Source organism: Natrix helvetica (genome assembly GCF_964273705.1).
Source record: "Natrix helvetica genome assembly, chromosome: 5".
Lineage (NCBI taxonomy): Eukaryota > Metazoa > Chordata > Lepidosauria > Squamata > Natricidae > Natrix > Natrix helvetica.
The window spans coordinates 3,305,064-3,331,153 of NC_138551.1; the positions used below are offsets into that span (position 1 = coordinate 3,305,064).

At 47.6% G+C, this 26,090-nt stretch overlaps 1 protein-coding gene across 2 annotated transcripts in view; it reads right to left on the minus strand.

Annotated features, from left to right (window-relative positions):
- RUBCN (rubicon autophagy regulator) overlaps positions 1-26,090 on the minus strand; it is a 69,030-nt gene that overhangs the window by 6,793 nt on the left and 36,147 nt on the right. For both annotated transcript variants that reach the window (XM_081956036.1, XM_081956035.1), the window contains exons 12-18: positions 25,752-25,826; positions 24,885-24,945; positions 22,356-22,491; positions 13,810-13,955; positions 11,148-11,212; positions 8,264-8,502; positions 1,206-1,267 (exon numbers count right to left, since the gene is read on the minus strand). In XM_081956036.1, the coding sequence (XP_081812162.1) occupies positions 1,206-1,267; positions 8,264-8,502; positions 11,148-11,212; positions 13,810-13,955; positions 22,356-22,491; positions 24,885-24,945; positions 25,752-25,826 (784 nt within the window). The remainder of the gene's footprint in view (positions 1-1,205; positions 1,268-8,263; positions 8,503-11,147; positions 11,213-13,809; positions 13,956-22,355; positions 22,492-24,884; positions 24,946-25,751; positions 25,827-26,090) is intronic.

Genomic DNA, 26,090 nt, shown 5'->3' on the forward strand with positions numbered 1-26,090 from the left:
ACACCCCTTGGGGTGTGTGGTTGTGTGTGTCTATGTGTGTTCCAGCATAACTCTGGAGCGCCTGGAGCGCTGAAATGAAAAGGAATGAATTATATCCATAGGGTCAAATCACAGTACTTTTGACAGTGAGAGTGTGCATTTTGGATGTGTTTGTATGTTCCAGCATTACTTTGACTTGACAGTATAGATATAATTCATTCCTTTTCCTGTCTAATACAGGATTAGCATAAACAAATACCCGGGCACCCGCCCAATTAGCGGGTAGTATACAATATAATCCCTCTCCCTTCTACCACTGATGATGTTACTTAGTTGGGTCATGAAACATGAAAACCACCAAGCTCAGAGAGCACCAAAATATCCAGTCCTCCTCCTCCTCCTCCTCCTCCTCCTCCACAAACTCCACTCCTTCCTAACACTGATGATATTACCGAGTTGGGTAATAAAACGTCTTCAGGAAAACCACCGAGCTCAGAGAGCACCAAGGACACCTCAGTTCAACCCTGCGCTACAAATATTCTCTTCTATCAGAAAGAAAACTAGAGGTCAATGATGGGGAACCTTTTCGGCACCGAGTGCCCAAACTGGAACGTCCGTACATGCGTGTGCGTGTGCCAGAGTGCTGGAAACCTGAACACCAGCTGGCTGACATGACAGCTCATGCCTGGTTTTTTTTTTTCGGGGTGTTTTCAGGCCATTCTTGGGGCAAAAACGGCCTAAAAATGGCTCAAAAACAGCCTGAAAATGGCTAAAAATGGCCCGAAAATGACCTGTTTTTTAGCTGTTTTCCAGCCGTTTTCTGGTTCTCTGGCACCCGCGAAGACCAGCTGGCGGGCATGCATGTGCGCACTGGAAATCAGAAGAGAAGCTGGTGACGGCACGCATGGCCACAGAGAGGGCTCCTGCGTGCCACCTCTCACAGGCATGCCATAGGTTCGCCATCACAGCTTTAGATAGATAGTTTGTGATAGTATCGTCCAGATACAACCGGATTGTAAATCCGTATGAGATGACAATATTTCCCATTTCCCAACACTCCTGAGCATGCAATCTGCCTTTTCTCACGTCTGTGAGAAAACGACCAAGCCACACATTCGGTCAATTGTGCCATCGGTTGTGGCACCAACTCCCTGCTGCTCACCGCTTGCTCTCGCTCTATGATAACGATGGGACTCTCCGAAAACGTTTTTTTTTGGAATCCTTACCCTTTAGCTAGGCGACATGTCTTGAACATGTTCTTCATGTGGTACAGCTGGATTCTTAAAAGCTGGAAGAGAGCAAGAAGAGCATGAATTCAGGGTAACAAGAGTTGGAAGGGACCTTGGAGGTCTTCTAGTCCAACCAACCCCCTGCCTAGGCAGGAAACCCTGTACCGTTCCAGACAAATAGCTATCCAACATCTTCTTAATGTCAGGCCTGTAGTTATGTTCTTTTTAGGATCTTTGGCCTGCCATACTTTCTTATAATTTTCTATGCTGTTTCAATAGTGTAGTAATTGGGAGGGGGGAATAGAAAGGAGTAGGATTGTAGAATGGATTGTTGACATTCTTTTGTAGAAGCCAAGGTCATCTTTTGTCTCAGCACCTCGACACCTGGCCGGAAGAAGATGGGTGTACATGCCAGCGTGGAAGATGATGATTGGAACATGTGATGGATTTGTGGGTGTGGGGAGAGATCATGAACTTTCAACTAGGTGAACTTACAGGATGTAATTCAGAGTTGAAATTTCCATAGCCGTGCTAACATGCCTGCGGAATAAATTGCACCATTAAGGATGTTTTGCCTCGGACAATGATTTATTTCTGCATGGTATTTAGAACCCTAACATTATTTCAACTGCGGTGAACCGTATTATTATATGCTACTTCAGCGAAAGGCAGCAAGTCTGACCAATTGACTTCCAGATAGCAGTGGTAATAAAGTAATCTGGACAGTTATTGATTTGTTTTCCAAGCAAGCACACTTTATCGCTTGTTCAAGCCTACCATCCGCAAAGAAATTAGCGAAAATGTTTGTGAAACACATTTATCGCCTACATGGAGTTCCAAAAAGGATCATTTCAGATCGCGGAGTTCAATTCACTGCCAAGTTCTGGAGAGAATTCCTAAAATCGATCGGGTCCACGCAGGGACTCAGCTCAGCATTTCATCCCAGCACAAATGGGGCAGCAGAGAGGGCCAATGCGATGGTGGAACAGTATATCCGGTGTTATGTGGACTATCAGCAAGACAATTGGTCGGACTTGCTGCCTTTCGCTGAAGTAGCATATAATAATACGGTTCACAGCAGTACCGGATTAACTCCTTTCCAGATTACCAGTGGCATGGAATTCGTTCCCATGCCTGAACTATCTAAGGAACCTCCCTCCTCCATGTCCCTGAATGAATGGCTGGAGACACTAAAGAAGGGATGGGAGAATACCAAAAAGGCGCTAACAGATGCGGCAGAAGCCTACAAGAAGCAAGCTGATAAACATCGTTCCCTACAACCCCCCTTTCGAGTGGGGGACAAAGTTTTTTTGTCTACTAAATACATAAGATTAAAGATGCCTAGTAAGAAATTAGGTCCAAAATTTCTAGGTCCTTTCCCAATAGAAAAGATAATTAACCCAGTGACAGTTCGACTCAGCCTACCCAGACTCTTAGGGAAAATTTACCCGGTATTCCATTGTAGCTTATTGAAGCCGGTAAGGGAGTCTAGCACGAGACCATCCACCCAAAATCCACCTCCTCCCGTAGTGGTAGAAGGGGAAACACATTATGAAGTGAAAAAAATATTAGATTCCAGGCTGTATAGAGGTCGTTTACAATATTTAGTGCATTGGAAGGGATACCCTTTGTCAGAAGCTACGTGGGTGAAAAGTTGGGATCTGAAAGCAGATAAATTAGTGAAGCAATTCCATGAGAAATTCCCTGATAAGCCAAAGGGTCTGCGGGAGGAAGTTTCGGGATTTATTGCTTCTCAGGAATGCCTGATGGAAGGAGGGGGCCCCCCCTTACAGCACAAGCTTGTTTCAGTTTGGGATCTAAGGCCTTTTTGAACGTATAGACCAATAGTCTCTCTGGCCAGTAACGTAGTCTTCCAGCTATTCTCCGGAATTCCCAAACTAATTCTTTGACCGGCCGACCCCCCTGTCGTAATTCCTGGATCTGGTCTTCAGCATCTACCTGTTGGGCCACATCGTAAAATCGGGCCCGCATCAGTTGGATGAACCCCGTTATGTCATCTAACTCAGGAGCTGCTTCTTCATGGAGTTCCGCTATCCATTGTGCTGCCTCTGCGTTCGGTGGGCTAACGGTTTTTTTTCAGGGGTTCTGGTACCAGGCTTTGGATAGGTATTAATCTCGTGGTCCAGTATGATTGCAGTGGTGTACCATTCTTGGATACGATCTGGGGTCCCCCTTACATTTTGGGGCCCCAGGAACGAGGGGTTGGCGGGAGCTTTTCAGTTTGCTGCCTCTGCGTTCGGTGGGCTAACGGTTTTTTCATCGGGGTACTGAATCCCAGCTCTGACCCAACCCTGGGCAGGACGAAATTTCAGTGAAGATGGAGGAAGGAAAGAATGCAGCAGAGAAAGCTAAGGATGATGGATCACTTATGTTTGTCGAAACCATCTATGCACCTTCTAAAGAAATAGTTCAACACGCAGCGGCGAAGCAAAGGGAGCTTCAGCAGGGCGCCCGGCGAAAGGAACCGAAACCAAGATATCCCTCACAGACGGAGTTTGATCTGCGGGAGGAAGTTTCGGGATTTATTGCTTCTCAGGAATGCCTGCTGGAAGGAGGGGGGCCCCCCAAGGGAACTCTGACAGACGGCTGGAGCATGGGGAAAAGAGCAAATGAATGGAGATCTCAGTCGCTATCACGCAGCCAGTCTTTGATGGGCCTTCCGGACCAATTCCGACGCCTAAATGTGAGTGAACAAAAACCCCTGGGGCCCCCAGAACCACCCGGGTGGAGCCTAGCAAAGCCCACATTATCCTTTCCCAGCAGAGAAACGGCTGCGCAGTGGAGCGGAGACCTTGGGTCTTTCCACACAGCCATCAGCGAATCAGCACCCCCCCCTCCTGGAGTGAAAAAAAGTTGGGAAGTAAAACTTAACCAGCCGAAAGGGGCCTGGAACACTTTCACCTTCCCCCCTCTGCAAAGCGATGGCTCTGGACCCATCAATCAAGCCAATTCAGGTTGGGCTTTCTTCCCGGGTCATGGATGGGCTCAATGCCAGTGCACGCCTGCCCCTTCCCAACCAATGGCGCCACCCCAAATAGCTGCTCAGAGGCAGAGCCAGGGAATGGGACCACCACAGGGCCCAGCCCCCCCACCAATGCCTCAGCAGGCTTTTGCCCAACCGATGGGGGTGGCCCCACAAAGAAGCTTACCACCCCAAGCAGCAGGCCAACAGGTTGCTCCGGTTCAACCACCAGCACCCCCTCCTCCTCCCACACCCCCAAGGTTCCGTGCAACCTATGATGGCAGCCGAGGCAAACTAGCTTACTTTATGAATCGAGTGTTGGCATACGTTGACCAAGTAGGCCCACAATACCTGACGGATCGAGAACTGATCCAAGAAATAGCAGAGGGGATGAATGAAGGAGAGGCAGCACAATGGATAGCGGAACTCCATGAAGAAGCAGCTCCTGAGTTAGATGACATAACGGGGTTCATCCAACTGATGCGGGCCCGATTTTACGATGTGGCCCAACAGGTAGATGCTGAAGACCAGATCCAGGAATTACGACAGGGGGGTCGGGCGGTCAAAGAATTAGTTTGGGAATTCCGGAGAATAGCTGGAAGACTACGATACTGGCCAGAGAGACTATTGGTCTATACGTTCAAAAAGGCCTTAGATCCCAAACTGAAACAAGCTTGTGCTGTAAGGGGGACCCCAGATCGTATCCAAGAATGGTACACCACTGCAATCATACTGGACCACGAGATTAATACCTATCCAAAGCCTGGTACCAGAACCCCTGAAAAAAAAAACGTTAGCCCACCGAACGCAGAGGCAGCAAACTGAAAAGCTCCCGCCAACCCCTCGTTCCTGGGGCCCCAAAATAAAGTGCTACCGTTGTGGTCAGCTTGGCCACCGGGCATCTACATGCTGGGCTCCAGCCCCAGTTCCACAACCACGCCAACCACCTGCCAGCACAGTCAAGAAAACCCCCAGAAAACCACCAGAAAAAAGTCGTCTGGCACGACAGCCAGCAGGGGCAGAGAGCGGAGCCACTGAAAATGCCCTGGACACTTCAGAGGAGGAAGAGGAAGGAACCCCAGAAGACGACCCAATGGTGAGTGCACCTATCCGCCCCTTCCAAATAAAAGCCAAACTCCAAATACCGAAAACGGGGGTAGAAGGGGAAGTTGGGGTGATTATAGATACCGGCTGCACCCGATGCTTAATCAGCATGTCAATAGTGGAGCAACTAGGTATACGCACCAAACCCCTGAAACAACCCATTCCGTTTGAGCAAGTGGATGGAACCCTAATTGGGGGAGCTCCGGCTACAAAGATCACTGAGTTAGTAAAACTGGTGATAGGCCGCCACTATGAGTTCCTCAGATTCATCGTGGCCCCTGGAATGCAGGAGTCAGTTATCCTAGGGCTTGCATGGTTGGACAAGTGGGAACCTACCATAAAGTGGGAGGATGGCGTTAGAAAGGTGACTATTGGACTTGGCCCGTTACCACCAGTGGAACCAAAAGGCCACCCAGGAACATTGGAACCTAACAGCCCAACCCATCCAGAACCTGCAGCAACCGCAGCAGACACTAAACTTCCGGGAATCCAACGAGTCCCAAAGATCTATTGGGATCTGGCGGAGGTGTTCAGTGAGGAAGACGGAAACTACCTTCCACCTCACCGCGCCACAGATTGTGCCATAGAGTTCAAACCTGGGGTAACCTTACCAAAGCCCAAAATGTACTCTATGACGCCTAAAGAGATGATAGAATTGAGGAAGTACATCGACACCAATTTGAAAAGAGGGTTTATTGAACCAGCAAAATCAAAAGTAGCGGCCCCAGTGCTCTTCAGGGAAAAGAAAGATGGGGGGGGTTCGCCTCTGTGTGGACTTACGAGCTTTGAATGCGGTATGCGAAAAGAATACCTATCCCCTCCCTCTCATGAAAGATATGTTGAACCACTTGGCTAAGGGCAAGATCTTCACCAAGCTGGATTTGAGAGAGGCGTATTACCGTATACGAATCCGGAAAGGGGATGAGTGGAAGACTGCTTTTAATACTCCCTTAGGCAGCTTCCAATATAAAGTCATGCCTTTCGGACTACAAAGAGCACCCGCAGTATTCATGCAGTACATAAATGAAGTGCTACACGACCACCTGTACCGCGGAGTACTCGTTTATTTAGATGACATCTTGATCTTCTCTGGACCATGTGATGAATTATGGGGTGTGGGGATAGATGATGAACTTTTAACTTGGGGAATTCACCGGATGTACCTTAGAGTTGAAATTTCAACAGCATAATGCCAACATGCCTGTCTTATTAAATTGGAGTTTTAAGGACTACTTTGCCTTGGACAATGATTTAATTCTGCATGATATTTGGAACGCTGACACTTAAAGACTTCCAGTGTTGGGGCATTCACAACTTCTGGAGGCAACTTCTGTTCCACTGATTAATTGTTCTCACTGTCAGGAAATTTCTCCTCCTTTCTAGGTTGTTTCTGTCCTTGATTAGTTTCCACCCATTGCTTCTTGTTCTACCCTCAGGTGCCTTGGAGAATAGTTTGACTCCCTCTTCTTTGGGGCAGCCCCTGAGATATTGGAAGACTGCTATCATGTCTCCCCTAGTCCTTCTTTTCATCAAACTAGACATATCCAGTTCCTACAACTGTTCTTCCTACTGTCTTTCCCCGAAAATAAGTCTTTTGACCCCTGAAATGAGCGCTTGGCCTTATTTTCGGGGAGGTCTTATTATTTTTCAGGTGCAGAAGGTGGCGAGCGTAGTGACCTCATGGTTGCTGCTGTGTTGGAATATTTTCAAGGAGGGCTTATTTTTAGGGGAGGGCTGATTTTAGCCCATGCACTAAAAAGCCCAATTGGGCTTATTATCTGGGGAGGTCTTATTTTGGGGGAAACGGTATGTTTTAGCCTCCAGCTCCTGAAGCAGCAACTAACAAAATAATCCAGCGTGATTTTACACTTGGGGATCATTTTAGAAGAATCGGGGAGGGGTCTCCAGATCAACCTATCCTCCAATGCACCTGAGGGTAGGACAAGAAGCAACAGATGGGAACTAATCAAGGAGAGAAGCAACCTAGAACGAAGGAGGAATTTCCTGACAAAGAGAAAAATTAACCAGAAGTTAATTTTGCTTGCCTCCAGAAATTGTTGAAGATCACTGGAGGTTTTAAAGAAAAAAATGGATAGTGATTTGTCTGGAATGCTCTAGGGTCTCCTGCATGAGTAGAGGGTTGGACTAGAAGATCTCCAAGGCCCCTTCCAACTCTGTTATTTTGTTAACAGTGGCAAGAACAGTGTTTGTCTAGTCTAGAGAAAAGAAGGACTAGGGGAGACACAATAGCAGTCTTCCAATATTTGCCCCCCAAAAGAGGGGTGTGTCAACCTATTCTCCAAAGCATCTGAAGGCAGGATTAAGAAGCAATGGGTGGAAACTAAACAAGGAGAGAAGCAACCTAGAACCAAGGAGAAACTTCCTAAGAGTGAGAACAATTAACCAGTGGAACAGCTTGCCACCAGATGTTGTGGGTGCTCCATCACTGGAGGTTTTAAAAAAGAGATTGGTCATTTGTCCGGAATACTCTAGGGCAGGGAGGGCCAACTTTTTTGTCGTTGTGTAACAAAAGCACCTGCGTGATAGCGCTCGCGGACGGGCCCACACACATAGTGCAATGTGTGCGCACTGCCCGTCCACATGCCACACACCCCTCAGCATGTGGGGGCGACCCCTCCACGCTCCCTCACCCCCATGCATCTGTGTGCTACACACACACACACACACCATGCCCTTTCGGCCTAGCACGCCTCCCTGAAGCCTCCCAGGACAAAGCATGACTCCAAGCCAGTGGTGAAATTCATTTTGTTTTTTATGATCAGTTTTGTGGGTTGTTGGGCGTGGCAGGGGAGGATACTGCAAAATCCCCATTCCCTCCCCACTCTGGGGCCAGCCAGAGGTGATATTTGCCGGTTCTCCGAACTACTCAAAATTTCCGCTACCGATTCTCCAGAACCTGTCAGGACCTGAATTTCCCCCCTCCGCCAAGCCCCACATGCCTGCTTACCCTGACTTGGTTGAGAGGCTTGACCTTCCTGTAGAGGGCCGAGTTAACGTCCTGCATGTTGAAGAGGGGATCGTTCCAGATCTTGTGCAGCAGGTCCTTGGAGAAGTTGCTGACGTAGTATTTGCCGAAGTCCCACCTGCGGAGGATGCGGCTGGGAATGACCATCTGGGCATTCTCATGGCAGCACTGGCAGAAGTATTTGCCCAGGTACTCGCAGTAGCGCAGCCGCTTGATGTAATCTGGAGGCCCGTCCGACGAAGGAAGAGAGAAAGGGAACTTAAGACAGCAGCGATCTGCAGGCAGAGCCTTTCGACTCTGGTGAGCGTTGGGGGCTGAGGATCAACCTCAGAATATTCTAGAATCAAGGTAGTTTGACAAAAGCTCTGTGTCAACTTGTAAAGCATCCCTGGCCTGCTCTCGAGTTGCCATAGGAAGGGGGGATGGGAAACCGATGAAACGCCATGGCAGCCAAAGACAGAGGCACATACCAGACTTATCTCTGTTCAAAGCTGTGTCCCAGGGTCATGATTGGGGCCCTAAATTACGTGGGGTCAGAGTTGGCTTGCTGTCCTGGTTCCAAAGGATGCCCTAATTAAATCATGAGCCTCGAGCCAAGCTTCAAAAGAAATCCAGTTTCTTTATTAGGAGTTCATGTTGGCACATTCCCAAGTGAAGCCAGCTCTGACCCCATGTAATTTACGGCCCAATTATGACCTGTTTTTCTCCTCCCCCCAGTTTGTGTCATCAATCACATTCGCCAATGGAGCAATTTTGGGGTTGTAGAGTGGGGTAACCTTGGGATACAGCCTTGAGAAAGATACGTCTGGAATGTACATCTGTCTTTGGCTGCCGTGCCGTTTCATCGGTTTCCCCTCCCCTCCCCCTGTTCCTATGGCAACTCGAGGGCAGGCCAGGGATGCTTTGCGAGTTTACACTCTGGCACTAAGGGATCTGCCCGCCTAGGTGCGATTCCATTTTTACATGTAGTCCTCAATTTACGACTGTTCATTCACTGTCTGAAGTTACCACTGCTTTGAAAGTCTCTAATTTGGAAACAGTTTTGAAGAGTTACCTGTGAATTCACAGCACATAGGAACCTTGTTCAGGTAGGGCTAGTGGCTTTTCGCCTGCACGGATTGCTATACAGGTAGTCCTCAACGTATGACACTTGAGCCCAGAATTTGTGTTGCTAAGTGAGAAATTGGTTACGTGAGTCTTGCCCCATTTTACAACTATTCTCACCACATTTGTTAAGTGAATCGCTGCAGTTCTTAACTTAGTATCCACATTGTTAAGTGAATCTGGGTTCCCCGTTGACTCTGCTTGTCAGAAGGTCGCAAAAAAAAGGGATCACATGACCCGGGATGCTGCAACGGTCGTAAATATGTCAGCTATCAAGCTTCTGAATATCGATCATGTGACCACGGGATGCTGCAATAGTCATAAGTGGGGGGAACGATGAATGGCCCCTCCCAAAGGAAATAAAAGAGGAGCGAAAGGGGAGTGGAGTTTGCAGGAGGCAATTAGTTTGCTTCATTCGTTCGTGACTCTCCGAGACTCCTTGCCAAGTTCTGCAGATATCAGCCTGGCAGCTCTCCAAGCCAGAGAAGGGGTGTGTGTGGGGGGGTGTACGGCCCATTTTCAGTCTGGACGGCCTCCTGCAGCCCCCTGCTGGCCAAAATGAGCCGTGCAGGGGCCGCCCCGCAGCCCATTTTGACCAGCAGGGGGCTGCAGGAGTCTGCCCAGACCTTCTCCCCCCACCCCGCCCGGCCCGCAGAAGACAACTATGAAGGAAATGATCTTAAGTTACTCTTTTATAAAACATTAAAAGGTTACTTCTGTATTCTTTTACAATGTCAAATGTATAAGCCATTATATTCTTGCCTACAATGTGTAATAGGTTACTGTGCTTTTGCTAACCACAAATTGTGTTCAGTAAACAGGGACAAGATAACCTTTGTTATTCCAAGCCTGCGTACAAGTTAGATAGGAAGCCATCTGCTCAGACGAGAGGCACCAGGAAGAAGCCAAATAAGAGATAGGGGGCCTCTCAAGCAATGGTCCAGTTGACCCTTTAGGGCAGGGGTGTCCAAACTTGGGAACCTTAAGACTTGTGCACTTCAACTCCCAGAATTCCCCAGGCAGGAATTCGGGGAGTTGAAGTCCACAAGTCTTAAAGTTCCCAAGTTTGGACACCCCTGCTTTAAGGTATGACATTTTGAAATAAACGACGTAAATAAATGAGCAGGAGGGGGGGAGTTTCTTAGGAGTAGAACAGGGGTGTCCAAACTTGGGAACTTTAAGACTTGTGGACTTCAACTCCCAGAATTCCCCAGCCAGCATGGCTGGCTGGGGAATTCTGGGAGTTGAAGTCCACAAGTCTTAAAATACCCAAGTTTGGACACCCCTGAATTAAGCACAAACTCAAATCAGGGGGTCGGACTAGAAGACCTAAACCAGGGGTGTCCAAACTTGGGAACTTTAAGACTTGTGGACTTCAACTCCCAGAATTCCCCAGCCAGCATGGCTGGCTGGGGAATTCTGGGAGTTGGAGTCCACAAGTCTTAAAGTTCTCAAGTTTGGACACCCCTGGAGTAGAATGTATACAAAGTATTGTTTGGATGCTACTCTTTGCTCTCCTTCTACTCGATCCCCTTGGGAGGAGACTTGGAGACTGCCTTTGCAAACACTCTTCATTTTTCTGTAAATAAACCTTTTTTGAATTGTGAACCAGACATGTCTCTGTGTTGTGAGGATTTAATAACTGGGTTTTTAATCCCAAAACCACAATGCCGATCTTGGCCTCCCAGAAATCCAATTGGACACCCTTGCTCTAGGCCAACGTTGGGCCTTCAGAACTCATCCAAGTCAAGGAAGGACTCACCGAAATCGGTCCGGATCCCACAGCCGGCACAGCGGTAGTTCTGCTTGGCCACTGCTGCCTTTCTCCTGGAGAAACAGACACGCGGGGCGTTAAAAGAGAAGAAAGCTCAAGTTCCCAACTCGCTTCTCAGCCTGGAAGAGGTGAGACACGAGGTGAGACGTCATCAATGGACGTGGTTAGCGGGATGGGTCAAGGTTTGAGGCATCAGCTCAGAGTAGTAGTAGCTGCGAGCAAACTAAATCCGTTGAGTGCTGTTGACACTTAGATAACACTTAGTAGGTGCCGACTGTTAGTTGAGAAGATTTCTGTGTGTAGGCTTTTAGCAATAAATCGACTGAATTAAAACTTTCCTTGTGGACCTAGCCTTTCACACCTGATGAGACAAGAGGGGGAGGGAGAATCAGGGAAAGGAGATGTGTAGGAAAAGAACTGGCAAAAACCTAAGGGCGGAGTCAAGAGAGGAATCAGCCTAGAATCTCTAAATAGCCACAAGCAACCTAGTCCAACTTCCCTGAGGGTGGAGTCAAGAGAGGAATCGGCCTAGAATCCCTACGTAGCCACAAGCAGACTGAGTCCAACTTCCCTGAGGGCGGAGTCAAGAGAGGAATCGGCCTAGAATTCCTACATAGCCACAAGCAGACTGAGTCCAACTTCCCTGAGGGCGGAGTCAAGAGAGGAATCGGCCTAGAATTCCTACATAGCCACAAGCAGACTGAGCCCAACTTCCCTGAGGGCGGAGTCAAGAGAGGAATCGGCCTAGTATCCCTAAATAGCCACAAGCAGACTGAGTCCAACTTCCCTGAGGGGGGAGTCAAGAGAGGAATCGGCCTAGTATCCCTAAATAGCCACAAGCAGACTGAGTCCAACTTCCCTGAGGGGGGAGTCAAGAGAGGAATCGGCCTAGAATTCCTACATAGCCACAAGCAGACTGAGTCCAACTTCCCTGAGGGCGGAGTCAAGAGAGGAATTGGCCTAGAATTCCTACATAGCCACAAGCAGACTGAGTCCAACTTCCCTGAGGGGGGAGTCAAGAGAGGAATCGGCCTAGAATCCCTACGTAGCCACAAGCAGACTGAGTCCAACTTCCCTGAGGGCGGAGTCAAGAGAGGAATCGGCCTAGAATCTCTAAATAGCCACAAGCAGACTGAGTCCAACTTCCCTGAGGGCGGAGTCAAGAGAGGAATCGGCCTAGAATCCCTACGTAGCCACAAGCAGACTGAGTCCAACTTCCCTGAGGGCAGTCAAGAGAGAAATCAGCCTAGAATCTCTAAATAGCCACAAGCAGACTGAGTCCAACTTCCCTGAGGGCGGAGTCAAGAGAGGAATCGGCCTAGAATCTCTAAATAGCCACAAGCAGACTGAGTCCAAATTCCCTGAGGGGGGAGTCAAGAGAGGAATCGGCCTAGTATCCCTAAATAGCCACAAGCAGACTGAGTCCAACTTCCCTGAGGGGGGAGTCAAGAGAGGAATCGGCCTAGAATCTCTAAATAGCCACAAGCAGACTGAGTCCAACTTCCCTGAGGGCGGAGTCAAGAGAGGAATCGGCCTAGAATCTCTAAATAGCCACAAGCAGACTGAGTCCAACTTCCCTGAGGGCAGAATCAAGAGAGGAATCGGCCTAGAATCCCTACGTAGCCACAATCAGACCAAGTCCAACTTCCCTTGAATTTCATGACCCCTTATCTAACACCAAGGAGGAGCTGACCGTTAGTTGGGAAGATTCCTGCACGCAGGCCGTTCAGCAATAAATCACTTTAATTGAACCTTCACATGGGACCTGGCCATTCGCACCTGACACTTTTCAGGTAGGTTGTAACTTCAAGCAAATCGCTAAGTGAACTGATCCTAAGTCATTTCTTGTGGCTATGTAGGGATTCTAGGCTGATTCCTCACTTGACCTCTCTACTTATAGTCTACATAAAGAGGAAACTTTAAGACCCACTATTTTAACCATGAGGGAAAGCGGTGGCTCAGTGGCTAAGGCGCTGAGCTTGTCGATCAGGAAAGTCGGCAGTTTGGTGGTTTGAATCCCTAAGCGCCACGTAATGGAGTGAGCTCCTGTTACTTGTCCCAGCTTCTGCCAACGTAGCAGTTCGAAAGCACGTAAAAATGCAAGTAGAAAATTAGGAACCACCTTTGGTGGGAAGGGAACAGCGTTCCGTGCGCAATCAGCATTGAGTCATGCCGGCCACATGACCACGGAGACGTTTTCGGACAGCGTCAGCTCTTCGGCTTTGAAACAGAGATGAGCACCGCCTCCTAGTGTTAGGAACGACTAGCACGTATGTGTGAGGGGAACCTTTACCTTATTTTAGCTATTCCAGGTTTCATTCGAAATACCTGGAGAACTGGGTGGACACGGGAATAAAACAACTTCTTAAATTAGTTCAATTCTTCATTTCCTAGAAATTTCCTCCCATTTTCTTTTGCTTTAAGCCAGGGGTGTCCAAACTTGGCAACTTTAAGACTTGTGGACTTCAACTCCCAGAATTCCCCAGCCAGCTGGCTGGGGAATTCTGGGAGTTGAAGTCCACAAGTCTTAAAGTTGCCAAGTTTGGACACCCCTGCTTTAAGCAGAACTTCATCAGGACACCAATGAGCTTCTTGAGGTGACACAAACACACGACACAAAACATCACAAGCGGCAAGCAGCCCTCCTTACGTTGGTGCTGGATGGATATTGAAGATGATCTGCGGGCGTGGGGGGGCCCACTCCAAGTTCCCCCGCACCCGGATGCGGAGCTTGTAAATATCAGCATGTTCCCCATCGTCCGGAGATATGGGTACCGAATCGGGAATCGGCAGCAGCTGTAAAAAGGAAAGAAATTCAATGTACAAAACGAATACCGGTACTGTTTCGTTTGGTGGTGGTCTTCTTTTAATGAAAAGAAAGGGTAGGGGGGTGACATGAGAGCAGTGTGCCACTATTTAAAGGGGCTCCTCAAAGAAGAGGGAGGCCAGCCCAATCCAAGCAACAGAAGGCAGGAGAAGGAGCAACGGAAGGAAACGAATCAAGGACAGAAGCAATTTAGAATTTAGGACAAATTTCCTGACAGTGAGAACAATTAATTCAAGGGTGTCAAACTCAAGGCCCGTGGCTTGGATTCGGCCAGCGGGGTGCTTAGATCTGACCCGTGGAGGTACTCCAGAAACAGCAAAGGACTGGAGCTTGGGAGAGCCACGCGCGGCCCAACCGGGCTCCGTTTTCGGCCACGAGGGCCTCCTGCAGCCCTCTGCCAGCAAAAACGGAGTTTGGAGGGAGGGTTGTGTCCACGGGGCTCCGAGTTCTGTTTCCGCTGGCAGAGGGCTAGCAAAACAACCTAAAAAGCAAAACAAAAGGAGAAATGTTTCCCCTTTAGCATTTGAGCATGCAGGAAGAGACAGGAAAGGATAAAGAGAAAGAGGAAAGACAAAGACAAAGAAGGAGAGATGGGAAGAGAGCAAGGAAGGATAAAGAAGGAAAGAGGGGAAGGAAAGACCAAAGGAGAATGAAGAGGGAAGGAAAAAAGAAAAGGAGGGAAGGAAGGGAAAGAGGAAAGAAAGAAAAAGAAGGAAAGATGAAAAGAGAGCAAGGAAGGAAAAAGAAGGAAAGAGGGGAAGGGACAAGAAAGAATGAAGAGAGGAAGAGGGAAGGAGGGAAGGAAAAAAGGTTATAATGAAAGCGAGTGATGGGAATGTGTAAGTAGACAACTTAATATTATTAATTTTGAATGTAATCTAAATAATGTAGGGAATTCAAAATGTTAATGATTGGGGAAGGAGAATTTGCGAGATATTTTTTGGAACGAACACATAGGATAAACAACTGGAAAAAATGTAGAACTACACGGTGTATAGTGATGTTAACTATGTGTAAAAATTGTATAAGAAATGATAAAGAACTATGTAAAGAGAACAATATGGTTGAAGTGAGAATAGCAAAGATATTGTGATAAATGATTAATTTGTTAAGATGAATTAGAATAGAATAGCAGAGTTGGAAGGGACCTTGGAGGTCTTCTAGTCCAACCCCCTGCCTAGGCAGGAAACCCTACACCACTTCAGACAAATGGCTATCCAACATCTTCTTAAAGGCTTCCAGTGTTGGGGCATTCACAACTTCTGGAGGCAATTTCTGTTCCACTGATTAATTGTTCTAACTGCCAGGAAATTTCTCCTCCGTTCTAAGTTGCTTTTCTCCTTGATTAGTTTCCATCCATTGCTTCTTGTTCTGCCCTCAGGTGCTTTGGAGAATAGTTTGACTCCCTCCTCTTTGTGGCAACCCCTGAGATATTAAAAGTAATTAGTTGAAGACCCCAAAAAGATGTTTAGCAATGATATGCAAGACTAAATGAATTGATGGGAATAGACAAAGGATTATATAAAAGTCTTCTTTGTGGCAATATCTCAGGGGTTTCCACAAAGAAGAGGGAGTCAAAGTATTCTCCAAGGCACCTGAGGGTAGAACAAGAAGCAATGGGTGGAAACTAATCAAGGAGAGAAGCAACTTAGAACTGAGGAAAAACTTCCTGACAGTTAGAACAATTAATCAGTGGAACAGAAGTTGCCTCCAGAAGTTGTGAATGCCCCAACACTGGAAGTCTTTAAGAAGATGTTGGATAGCCATCTGTCTGGAACGGTATAGGGTTTCCTGCCTAGGCAGGGGGTTGGACTAGAAGACCTCCAAGGTCCCTTCCAACTCTACTATTGTATTGTATTATTGTATTGTATTGTATTGTATTGTATTGTATTGTATTGTATTGTATAAAAGTGAGAAGATTTAGAATATATTGAAACTATGATTATAAACGTGATGTATAAGATGTGCCTTGGTCAACATTCTGTCCATAAAGTATGTATGTTGGAAAAAAGAAAAAAATTGCAATAAAACTTAAAATAATAATAATGAGAGTGAGGGAGAGGGTCTGAGGGAAATCCTGCCTTTGCATTGGCCACGACAAGTGCCCCCCAACAAGAGTGACATCGAGTTGGCTATGCCCACGTACTACCCTATGTGGTGGTTGTCCCAAAAAGAAAAAGGAATATTGGCGGAAAATTCAAAGGTGGTAAATAGAGATAACCGAAGAGGAAATAGAATTCAAACCAGAACTATTTCTTTTGGGAATCATAAATGATAAGCATAACTAGGGGGTAATCTACTTAACAATACACATTATTATGGTAGCAAGAATGGTCTTTGCCCAAAACTGGAAACGCAGGGAAATTCCACAATAAGAGGAAGTAATTAAGAAAATTCTGACTTGGATACATTGATGTTGGAATTGAAGAATAAAGACGAATCAGAATATTGTAAGATCTGGGATAAATTTTATCGAGGGTTGGAACAAAAAAGGAAAGACCCCAAATAAGCAATGACTAAGATTGGAGATTAAAATTATGTATGAAACCATAACAGTGAAAATGTGTAAGATAAAAATAAAGCAGCGTGGTTGGAAATACGATATTTTTATATTTGTAAATACTGAATAGGCCAAATGTAAATAAGCATGGTGGTTATAACGTATAACTTTATATCTTAGTACGGATGGCAAAGACTTTGCCAGGATGGTTATGCCGTGTCCGATGTTTTAATCTGTGTTCAATAAAAAAACTTTTTTTTAAAAAAAAAGTTGGCTATGCCCACCTTGGCCACAGCCACTCCACCCCCCCTCCCCCCTCCAGGTCAAACACAACCCTGATATGGCCCTCAATGAAATTGAATTTTGCGTGCCCTGACAAATGGCTCCACGTGCCACCTGTGGCACGCATGCCATAGGTTCGCCATCCCGGGCATAGGGTCTCCTGTGTCAGGCCTGCAGCCATCTTTTCTTGTGGATCTTTGGCCAGCCACACTTTCTATTATTCCGCTCTGCATTTTCTATGGTGGGAAAACGGGAGGGGGGATTGTACGGAGTTAGATGATATGCAGCCATAACAACATTCTTTCTAGAAAGCCAAGGTCACCCTTTTTCTCTGCACCTCTGCACCTGACCGGAACTGGATGGGGGTGGAACTGCGAGCATGGCAGGGAATGATTGGACCATGGGATGGACTTTGGGGGCAGGGGGCAAGATCTTGAACTTTCAACTGGTGGGGAAAACCGGGAAGCTTTCAGATTCGGGTTTTCCCAGATGTGCCTACATGGTTCTCTTAATCAATTGCAACTTTGAGGAATCCTTTGCCTTGGATTCTGATTTAATTTTGGATGCTTTTTGGAACCCTGACATTCTCCTTGGAACATCTGAAGTCTGATCATGTGATCACGAGGATGTCACAACACTTAAGTTTGAAAAATGGTCCATCTAAGCCACATTTTCCAGCGCCGTTGCAACTTAGAAACAGTCACTAAACGAACTGATGGAAGCCAAGGACGACCTGTGCTCCTTAATTCTATGGTCTGCTGTTTGGGAACCTCAGGGTTAATTTTGCCCCATCCTTACCATGCGGTGTATTCAATAAGCCAGCGGTCACCAACTGGTGGTTTGTGGATCACTGGTGGCCTGTGAGAAAATGTTGGCGGTCCGCAGAAAAATTATTTGCATTTTTCATATTGCACTAATTCAGGAGTCCTCAAACTACGGCCCCTGGGACGGATACGTGCAATAAACGCTTGTGTTGCTGCTGAGAGTCTCCCCCTCTGGGGTCTTTTTATGCAGGTCGGAGGGGGGCAGAAATTCCGTCTTGGGGTCTGCTTCCGCCTCCTGGTGGGGGTCTTTGGGCAAAGGCTGGAGGGAAGAGCCGCTGGTAGCAAAGAACCGGAGGGCCTCGTTCCAGTGGGACTGCATCATGGCCTGGAACTGGCTGACCATCTCAGCCCAGTGAGCCTCCAGGCGCCGGTACCTGGCCTTGCACTCCCGCAGGCCTTCCGTCTGCTTGGAAAGCCCATGCTTGTAGTCCTCAGTGAGGTGCTTCCGCTGAGCCTCCTCCTCGGTCAGATCCCGTTTGAACTGAGCTGTTTTGCCAACTCTTTCTCCTGGGGGCTGCTCAGCTCCAGCAACTGCTTCCTGTTGGGGCCCTAAGGAGCCCAGGGGGGCAGGCAAGGAGAGGCTGGGAGGGGAGGGGCAAGTAGAGGCTGGCGAGGTGTCCCTCAACGTGAGTGACATTGAGTTGGCCATGCCCATCCAGTCACATGACCACCTGGCCACGCCCAACCACCCTGCCAGTCATTAGGAAGATCATATTAGTGGTCCGCGGGATTTCAAATTATGAATTTAGTGGTCCCTGAGGTCCGAAAGGTTGGGGACCCCTGCAATAAACAGTAAGATTTTCGGAAATGGGATGAAGCTGGAGTTCTATTTTGGATTCTCCAGGGGGGGGGGTGTTGACAGGAGCATCGCGGGTGGGGGGGAGGAAGCAGAAACGCAGACACTACAGGCTGCAGCTACGACTTATTTGCAAAGCCGACACAGGAGTGAATCGGGAAGAGGTTGAGTTAAAACAGGAGAGGAAGGCAGAAGGGATCCTGGCCACGTGCTGAGACCACCTAAGATTCCACACCAGCGTTGTTAGTCGTTTTCAAAAGTGTGAAATCTCCCCCCCCCTTCCCTTTTTATCACACACAGCAAAATCTTTGGCTCGGCTTTCACACTTTCAAGGAGTGTAAACAGGGCTGTTTCTTATTTAAAATCCTTTTTTTCTGATATCTTTTTATGACTGCAGCATTGCTGGAATTTGCTGGGCAACTTCTTCTTTTTTTCCATTCAAAGTTTTTAATTTTTTAATACAAATTATACGTATTCTAGGAACGAAGATTTGTCCGGGTCTGTTCTTTTACATCCTCTCAATTCCATCGTTTTTTTTACATCATAGTTTCGTTTTCACTTTCAGCCAATTTATTCTCTTCCATTATTTTCCATCTTTATAGTTATTTTTTTCTTAATACATAAACAATACCTTCCGTTGCCCCTCCAAAGTTACACCAGATTTTCCTTTCTTATCTTCTCCGTTGGTATATTTTGCTATAAACAGCATACCTCCTCTAATGCAATTTAAGCATAGAGAGCATTTCTTTCACATTTTTTCTACCATTAACAATATACTGTCGTTTCTTTATTTCTTAATTAGTTACGTAACAATAACAATCTTACTACTATTCTCCTTAGCCTACTAATATAACTCTTTTTTCCCTTTCTTCCTCTTTTAACCATTTTCTCTTGGGCTCCCTAAAATCCCAGGTTTAATTCTTTTCTTCCTATTTTTGTGGTTATTGTATCTTTTATTCAGCATATGTACTTTTATTATTCTACCGCTGGACATCTTCTATGTTAAGCACAGGCAGGCCTAAACTTAGTTCATTTAGTGACCGTTCAAAGTTAAAACGGTGCTGAAAAAAGGGACTTAGGACCATTTTCCGCTCTTACGACGGTTGTGGCATCTCCATGGTTGCGTCATTTACATTCAGATGCTCGTGTTTATGACGGCCGCAGTGTCCCTGGGGTCACGGGGTCCCCTTTTGCACCCTTCCGACCAGCCAAGTCAACAGGGAAGGCAGATTCACTTAACGACCGTGTGACTTATTTAACAACTGCAGGGATTCACACAACGGTGGCAAGTGATTTGTAAAACAGGGCAACGCTCACTTGGCAAGTTTTTCACTTAGCAGCAGCAGTTCTGGGCTTTGTGGTGGTCGTAAGTGGAGGACTACCTATAAATCTTGCCACATTGAAACATAACATGCTTCACTTGATTACTAAATCCACTCATTTTATGGATCTGTACCAAACAGCAAATTAAGTGGCCTGGATTTTTGTAGCTCAGGGTTCAATTGTGTGGCCCTTGGTTGTTTTCCTTCAGATGTTTTATTACCCAACTAGGGAACATCATCAGTGCTAGAAGGGAGTGGGGTGTGCAGAGAGGAGGAGGACGACGACTGTGGGGTCCTTGGAACTCTCTGAGCTTGCTTGTTTTCTTGCAGACGTTTCATTACCTAACTAGGTAACACCATCAGGGCACTGACGTGTGGGGTTTGCTCCCTGTCGATATCCAAATACCGTATTTTTCGTACTATAAGATGCACCGGAGCATAAGACGCACCATAATTTTGAACAGGTAATTTTAAAAAAAAACATTTTTGCACTCTGCAGCCCTCCCAAAACCTCTGTGCACCTCGTTTTTTGCAACAAAAAGGGGGGGGGGGCATGCATAGCCTTATAGAGGCTTGTAGAGTACTCCTGGGGGCTGGAGGGGGGCAAAAACAGCCCATTTTCTGCTCATTTTTGCCCTCCTCGGTCCCCAGGAGTACTTTGCAGGCCTTCCAAACCCTCTGCATGTCAACTTTTGCAAAGGGAGCGTGGTTTTGGTAGGCCAAAAATGCTGTATTTGGTGTATAAAATTCACCCAGATTTTCACCCTCTTTTTGGGGGGGGAAAAGGTGCGTCTTATACTCCAAAATATATGGTATCTTGCCCTGCCAGTATTGGCGGGAATGCTCTTGGCGAGTCCTTAATTAGGCTGCAGATTAATGTGTGATCGTTTGCCTTGAGTTAGTATTTCTTAACTGGGGCACTATTCGTTCTTGTTGATCTGGTATTAATCTCTGCTTCCCTGGGTGTAGATTGCTGGCAAGGAGGTGTGTTTTTGAGCGTCCTCTTTCGAACGGCGTGTAAACATTGCTTATCTCTATGGGCCTGTGGATGGCTGATTTCTCCGAGCGCCAGACCTCCGGGAATTCTCCGGCGTTTTTTGGACTTGCCTTGTCTATTCTATCATTTGTTTCGCTGTAGATAAGTCAATTCAACTTTGCTCCTTTGGCTGACCCGCCCCGCTGCAACACGTTTTCAAATTGCACCTGAATTCTTACATGAGAAATTCTGGCCCAGGGATGCAATCCTTACCGCTTACGAAACTCAGTGAGGCGATTCAACTGCTGGGGTCTCTTGCAAACAGCCCTGGTTACATGCCTAATTATTGCCTTTTACTGCAACGGAGCTGGCTTCTACACTCCACATCAAAACACACCAGCCCTCCCAAGGCATTTTTCTTGTGTCGTAAAGCCGTTAAGAGCATGCGGTGGGTCAGCACCATGCTCCCCTTGGGACCTACCAGCAGTAGCTTTGCAGAAAGGCGTCTTTTCTTATACCACGTGGGGCGCTTAAAAAGCTTTTTAAGAAACTTTATCGGACCCTGAAAACCAACACAAAATATTCTAGAGAGAAGTTCTCCGAAGATGGGCTCCAGCACGAGTCCGAAAGCTCGGGAGACAAAACCTCTGGTCCCCCGGTGACCGACCCAGATTGGATCCGGCAACATTATCATCATTGTTTAACGACCCTTGCGGGGTGGAATCTGGGAAGCTGAAGAGAACTAGGAGATTGTTTACTGGCCAGATGCCCTTCCTGTTGCTAGGACGGAGTTATATTCAGCAGATATGTTTTCAGTGTGCCCAGAGAGAAAAATATCTGCCTCTACCTAGGATCAAACTCACAGCCTCCTGATTTGTGGGGCAAGAGCTCTACCTCTAGGCCGCCACACCGCTCTATCCTGTAACATTATCCTGGGACACACGCACACACACACACACACACATATATATATATTTGCCTTCCTTCGTGACAAAATATCTCTAAATTTTCGGAACCTAGCGGGGAAGAGAAGCTGCGATGGGAAGACTGCTAGTGGGACGAAGACAAAGGTTGCTCCTGCCCCTGTCCCTCCCCAGTTGTGCCTGACTCTAGGGGGCACTGCTCATCTCCATTCCTTGGCTGAGGGAGCCAACGTTATTTGAAGACCCTTCTGGGGCCATGTGGCCAGCATGACTATACACCACTGATGGCAAACCTTTTTGGCACTTGGTGCACACGCATGTCAAGCCCGCAACCCAGAAGAGGAGTTCCAAAGGGCGGATGTGCACGCATGCGCGCACTGGGAAATGAACTTCCGGGTTTCTTGCACGCGCATGCACACTGGTTCCCTAGTCTTCCAGTTCCTGGCACACATGCGCGTGTGACGGTCAGCGGGCTGGTGCATATGTCCACACCGGAAAACATTCCAGCTTCTGGCACTGCGGATGCACAAAGGCCAGCTGATCGTTGTGTGCCAGAAACCCAGAAGAGGAACAGGTGATGCTGCAACATGGCTCCGCATGCCACTTCGGGCACGCATGCCATAGGTTCGCCATCACTGGTATACACCACAGGCCCACAGAACGCTGTTACTTTCCCACCAAAGTAGGTGGGAAGGCAAGCGAAGTTAGTCCGAGTAGCAGCTGACCTTCCGCCTGGAGATACCTACCTTCTGCGGGGCATCATGTTCGGGCACCAGCCACTCCAGTTCGGAGGCCGCGGGCAGCTGCATCCCTTCGAACTGCTTGAGTAAGCCCATGGCTACGGCTTCTGCCGAGTTGGAGTTGAGGAAGCTGTGGTAGCTCCTGGGGGAAGCAGTCAAGAGGACAACCCATGTAAAAGCCATCGGACGGGATCGGTGCTTGTCAACCGCAGCCACATTAGGCTGTGGGGACTTCATCTCCCAGAAGCCTCCAGGGATGGGGGTGAAGCTCAACACTCCGAATTCCCCAAACCAGTCAACCTTGACAATTTAAAGCTGCGTGGACTTCAACCCCTAGCATGTGTGTTGGCAGAGGAATGCTGAGAATGGAAATTGGCACTTTTAAAAAAGTTGTCATGGTTGGAAAAACACTGCCTTAGGCTGCCCCCTACAGGCAGGATGAGGAACTTACTTTTCTGGAAGAAGTTATTGAAGGGGTGTGGAATCAGATATTTTCCTTCCTCCCTTCACCATCCCCTTCCTTCTTTTGTTCCTTTCTTCCTCCCTCCCTCCTTCCTTCCTGCCATTCCTGTGTCCTTCCTTTCCTTCCTATCTGCCATTCCTGTGTCCTTCCTTCCCTTTCCTTCCTGCCTACCATTATCCTTTCTTCCTTCCCTCCCTCATTTCCATCTTCTTCCTTCCCTTCCTTCCTCATTCCCATCTCCTTCTTTCCCTTCCTACCTACCATTCCTGTGTCCTTCCTTTCTTCCTTTCCTTCCTACCTACCATTATCCTTCTTTCCTTCCCTCCCTCATTCCCATCTCCTTCTTTCCTTCCTACCTACCATTATCCTTCCTTCCTTCTTCCCTCCCTCCCTCCCATTCCTGCCTACCATTATCCCTTCCTCCCTCCCTTCCTTCTTCCCTCTCCATTTCCATCTTACTCCCTGCGTCTCATTCTCATGTTCTTCCTTCCAGCCTGTCTCCTTCTCATTCCTGTCCTCCCTCCTGCCCTCCCTCCTTCCCTTCTCATCTCTTCCCTTCCCGTTCCTTTCCTGCCTTCTCTCCTCCTCTGGAAGGTGCCCCCCTCCCTTACCAACACGAAGCACCCCCTCCGTGTCTTGGGCTGCCCTGACGCCCGTGTGGTCTTAAGCACAGCTGCTTCTCCTGCGTGGCCCACGCTGAGCTCACCCCATCCCTGTGTTGGAGCATAGAAGCCAACGCTCTTCTCAACCCTGGAGGCTTCTGGGCTACTCCCTACTCCAAGAGATGGATGAGCTGCTGGAGGCTTTCCGGTGAGTCTCGCCCTCCTTTTAATTAATTAATTTAATTTAATCACCATTTCATTAAGGTGTCCTGAATGTGGCTTTCAGTTTCTACCTCCAGCTGGATTGGATCACAATTCTCAGAACTTCTGAAGGCTGGTATTTAGCAACCTTCCCCCCCTCCCTCCCCAATCTCTAAATTATATACCCACCAAGAATACAGGTGGTCCTCGACTCACAACCATTTGCATAGTGACCGTTTTAAGTTACTGTTCTGACCTAGGCTTCACAAGATCACGAAGCAGAAGTCCTTATCCTGACAAAACCCCTTTTTATGAAACTCATGTGAATTCCTCTCATTCACATCCAGCAAAGTCGCGGGAAACGGTCTTTGAAGGGGGAATGTCAGGCCTGCAGCCATCTTTTCTTTTGGATCTTTGGCCTGCCACACTTTCTATTATTCTGCTCTGCATTTTCTATGGTGGGAAAATAGATGGGGGGATTGTACGGAGTTAGATGATATGTAGCCATAACAAAATTCTTTCTGGAAAGCCAAGGTCATCCTTTGTCTTTGCACCTCTGTACCTGACCGGAACTGGATGGGTGGAAGCTGCCAGCATGGCAGTGGGAGATTGGACCATGGGATGGACTGGTGGGTGTGGGGGGGCAAGATCTTGAACTTTCAACTGCGTGGGGGAAACCAGGAAGCTTTCAGATCCGGGTTTTCCCAGATGTGCCAATACAGCTCTCTTCATAAATTGGAACTTTGGGGAATACTTTGCCTCGGACTCTGATTTAATTCTGGATGCTGTTTGGAACCCTGACAGTGAATTTACAACCACAGACCTTATCAGGCTTGGAGAGCTGCCAGGCTGATATCTTCCAAATGCAATTGCTGTACGGGAAAATACTTGGCAAGGAGTCTCTGAGAGTCACAAACAAATCTTCACACTAATTAAGCGAACTAATGGTCTCCTGCAAACTCCACTCCCCTTTTGCTCCTCTTTTATTCCCTATGGGAGGGGCGATTCATCGTCCACCTGTGGCCTTACTCCCAAGTCTCCCCCTGTTCTGTAGCTCTTCCCTTCGTCCGGCAACTCTGCGCATGCGCACACTGGGAACAGGTTCCAGCTGTTCTTCTGCCCCACTGATGTCCGACTCCGAAGGCAGGCGTTGTGACTTTGAACGGTCACTAAGTGAACAGTTGTAAGTCGAGGACTACCTGCGAACTGAACCCAGGTTGGTCTGGGCTGAGGGAGGGAGAACGAAGCATCGTAAGTAGGCATACGTACGTGGAGCCAGAGGAAAGGAAGGACTTTTTACTTGGGGGTTGGCTCCTCTTGATGTCCGCATCTACGGCACAACATAACAGAGAGGAAAAAAATGTCAAATTTAAAATGGAATAAAGAAAAACAGTTGGAAGGGAGCTCGGAGGTCTTCTAGTCCAGTCCGCTGCTCAAGCAGGAGATCCTATACAAGGGATGGCTAACCTTATTGCCGTTGTGTACCAAAAGTACCATATTTTTTGGAGTATAAGATACACCGGAGTATAAGACGCACCAAGATTTTGAAGAGGCAAATTAAAAAAAAAAGTTTTTGCACTCTGCAGACCCCCCCCCAAAATGGCCCGTTTGGTTTTTTAAAAAGGGCATAAATAGCCTTTAGGAGGCTTGTAGAGTGCTCCTGGGGGGTGGGAGGCCACAAAAAATGAGCAAAAAATGGCCCGTTTTTTGTCAAAAAAAGGGCACGCATAGCATTTAGGAGGCTTAGAGTGCTCCTCGGGGTTGGGGGGGGGTTGGGCAAAAAATGGCATGTTTCTCACTAATTTCTGCCCTCCCCAGCCCCCAGGAGCACACTGGAAGCCTCCTAAAAGCTATGCACGGTCATTTTGGTGAAGGGGGCGGGGTTTCAGGAGGAAAAAAAATGCTGTATTCAGTGTATAAGACGCACCCAGATTTTCAGCCTCTTTTTTTGGGGGGGGGGGGGAAAGGTGTGTCTTATACTCCGAAAAATACGGTAGTAAAGTATACCTTTTGCTACAATTGGGAGTCGAGGGTCTTTCTTGCCTGAAGGACCAAGTCGGGGCAGGTCTGACACTTAATCTATTTGGCCATACGCGATACGGACTTACCAAGGGTTCAGGAAGGGAAAGTCGTTACCTGAAAACAACGAGGCCATCGAGACGGACAGGTCACTGTTGGACATATGAATCAGGTTGGATCCTTCGCTTCCGTCTGCAAGACATGGGGATGACAGAAGAGCGTGTCTCAACAAGAGGATGGAAGGACCAATTGGTCCTCGTTTTATGCCCATAAACGAGCCAGCCCATTAGTAAGTCACAACAGTGTAAAGTGAGTTACCACATGACCACTCCTGTTTTTAACGCCCCCCCTTTTTTTTTGCAACGGTTGTAAAGAGAACATTGCAGTCGTTAAGCAAACCCACTTTTTGTTAAGGGTCATTTTTGCTGAAAATTGGAAGTGAAAATTGGCAAAAAC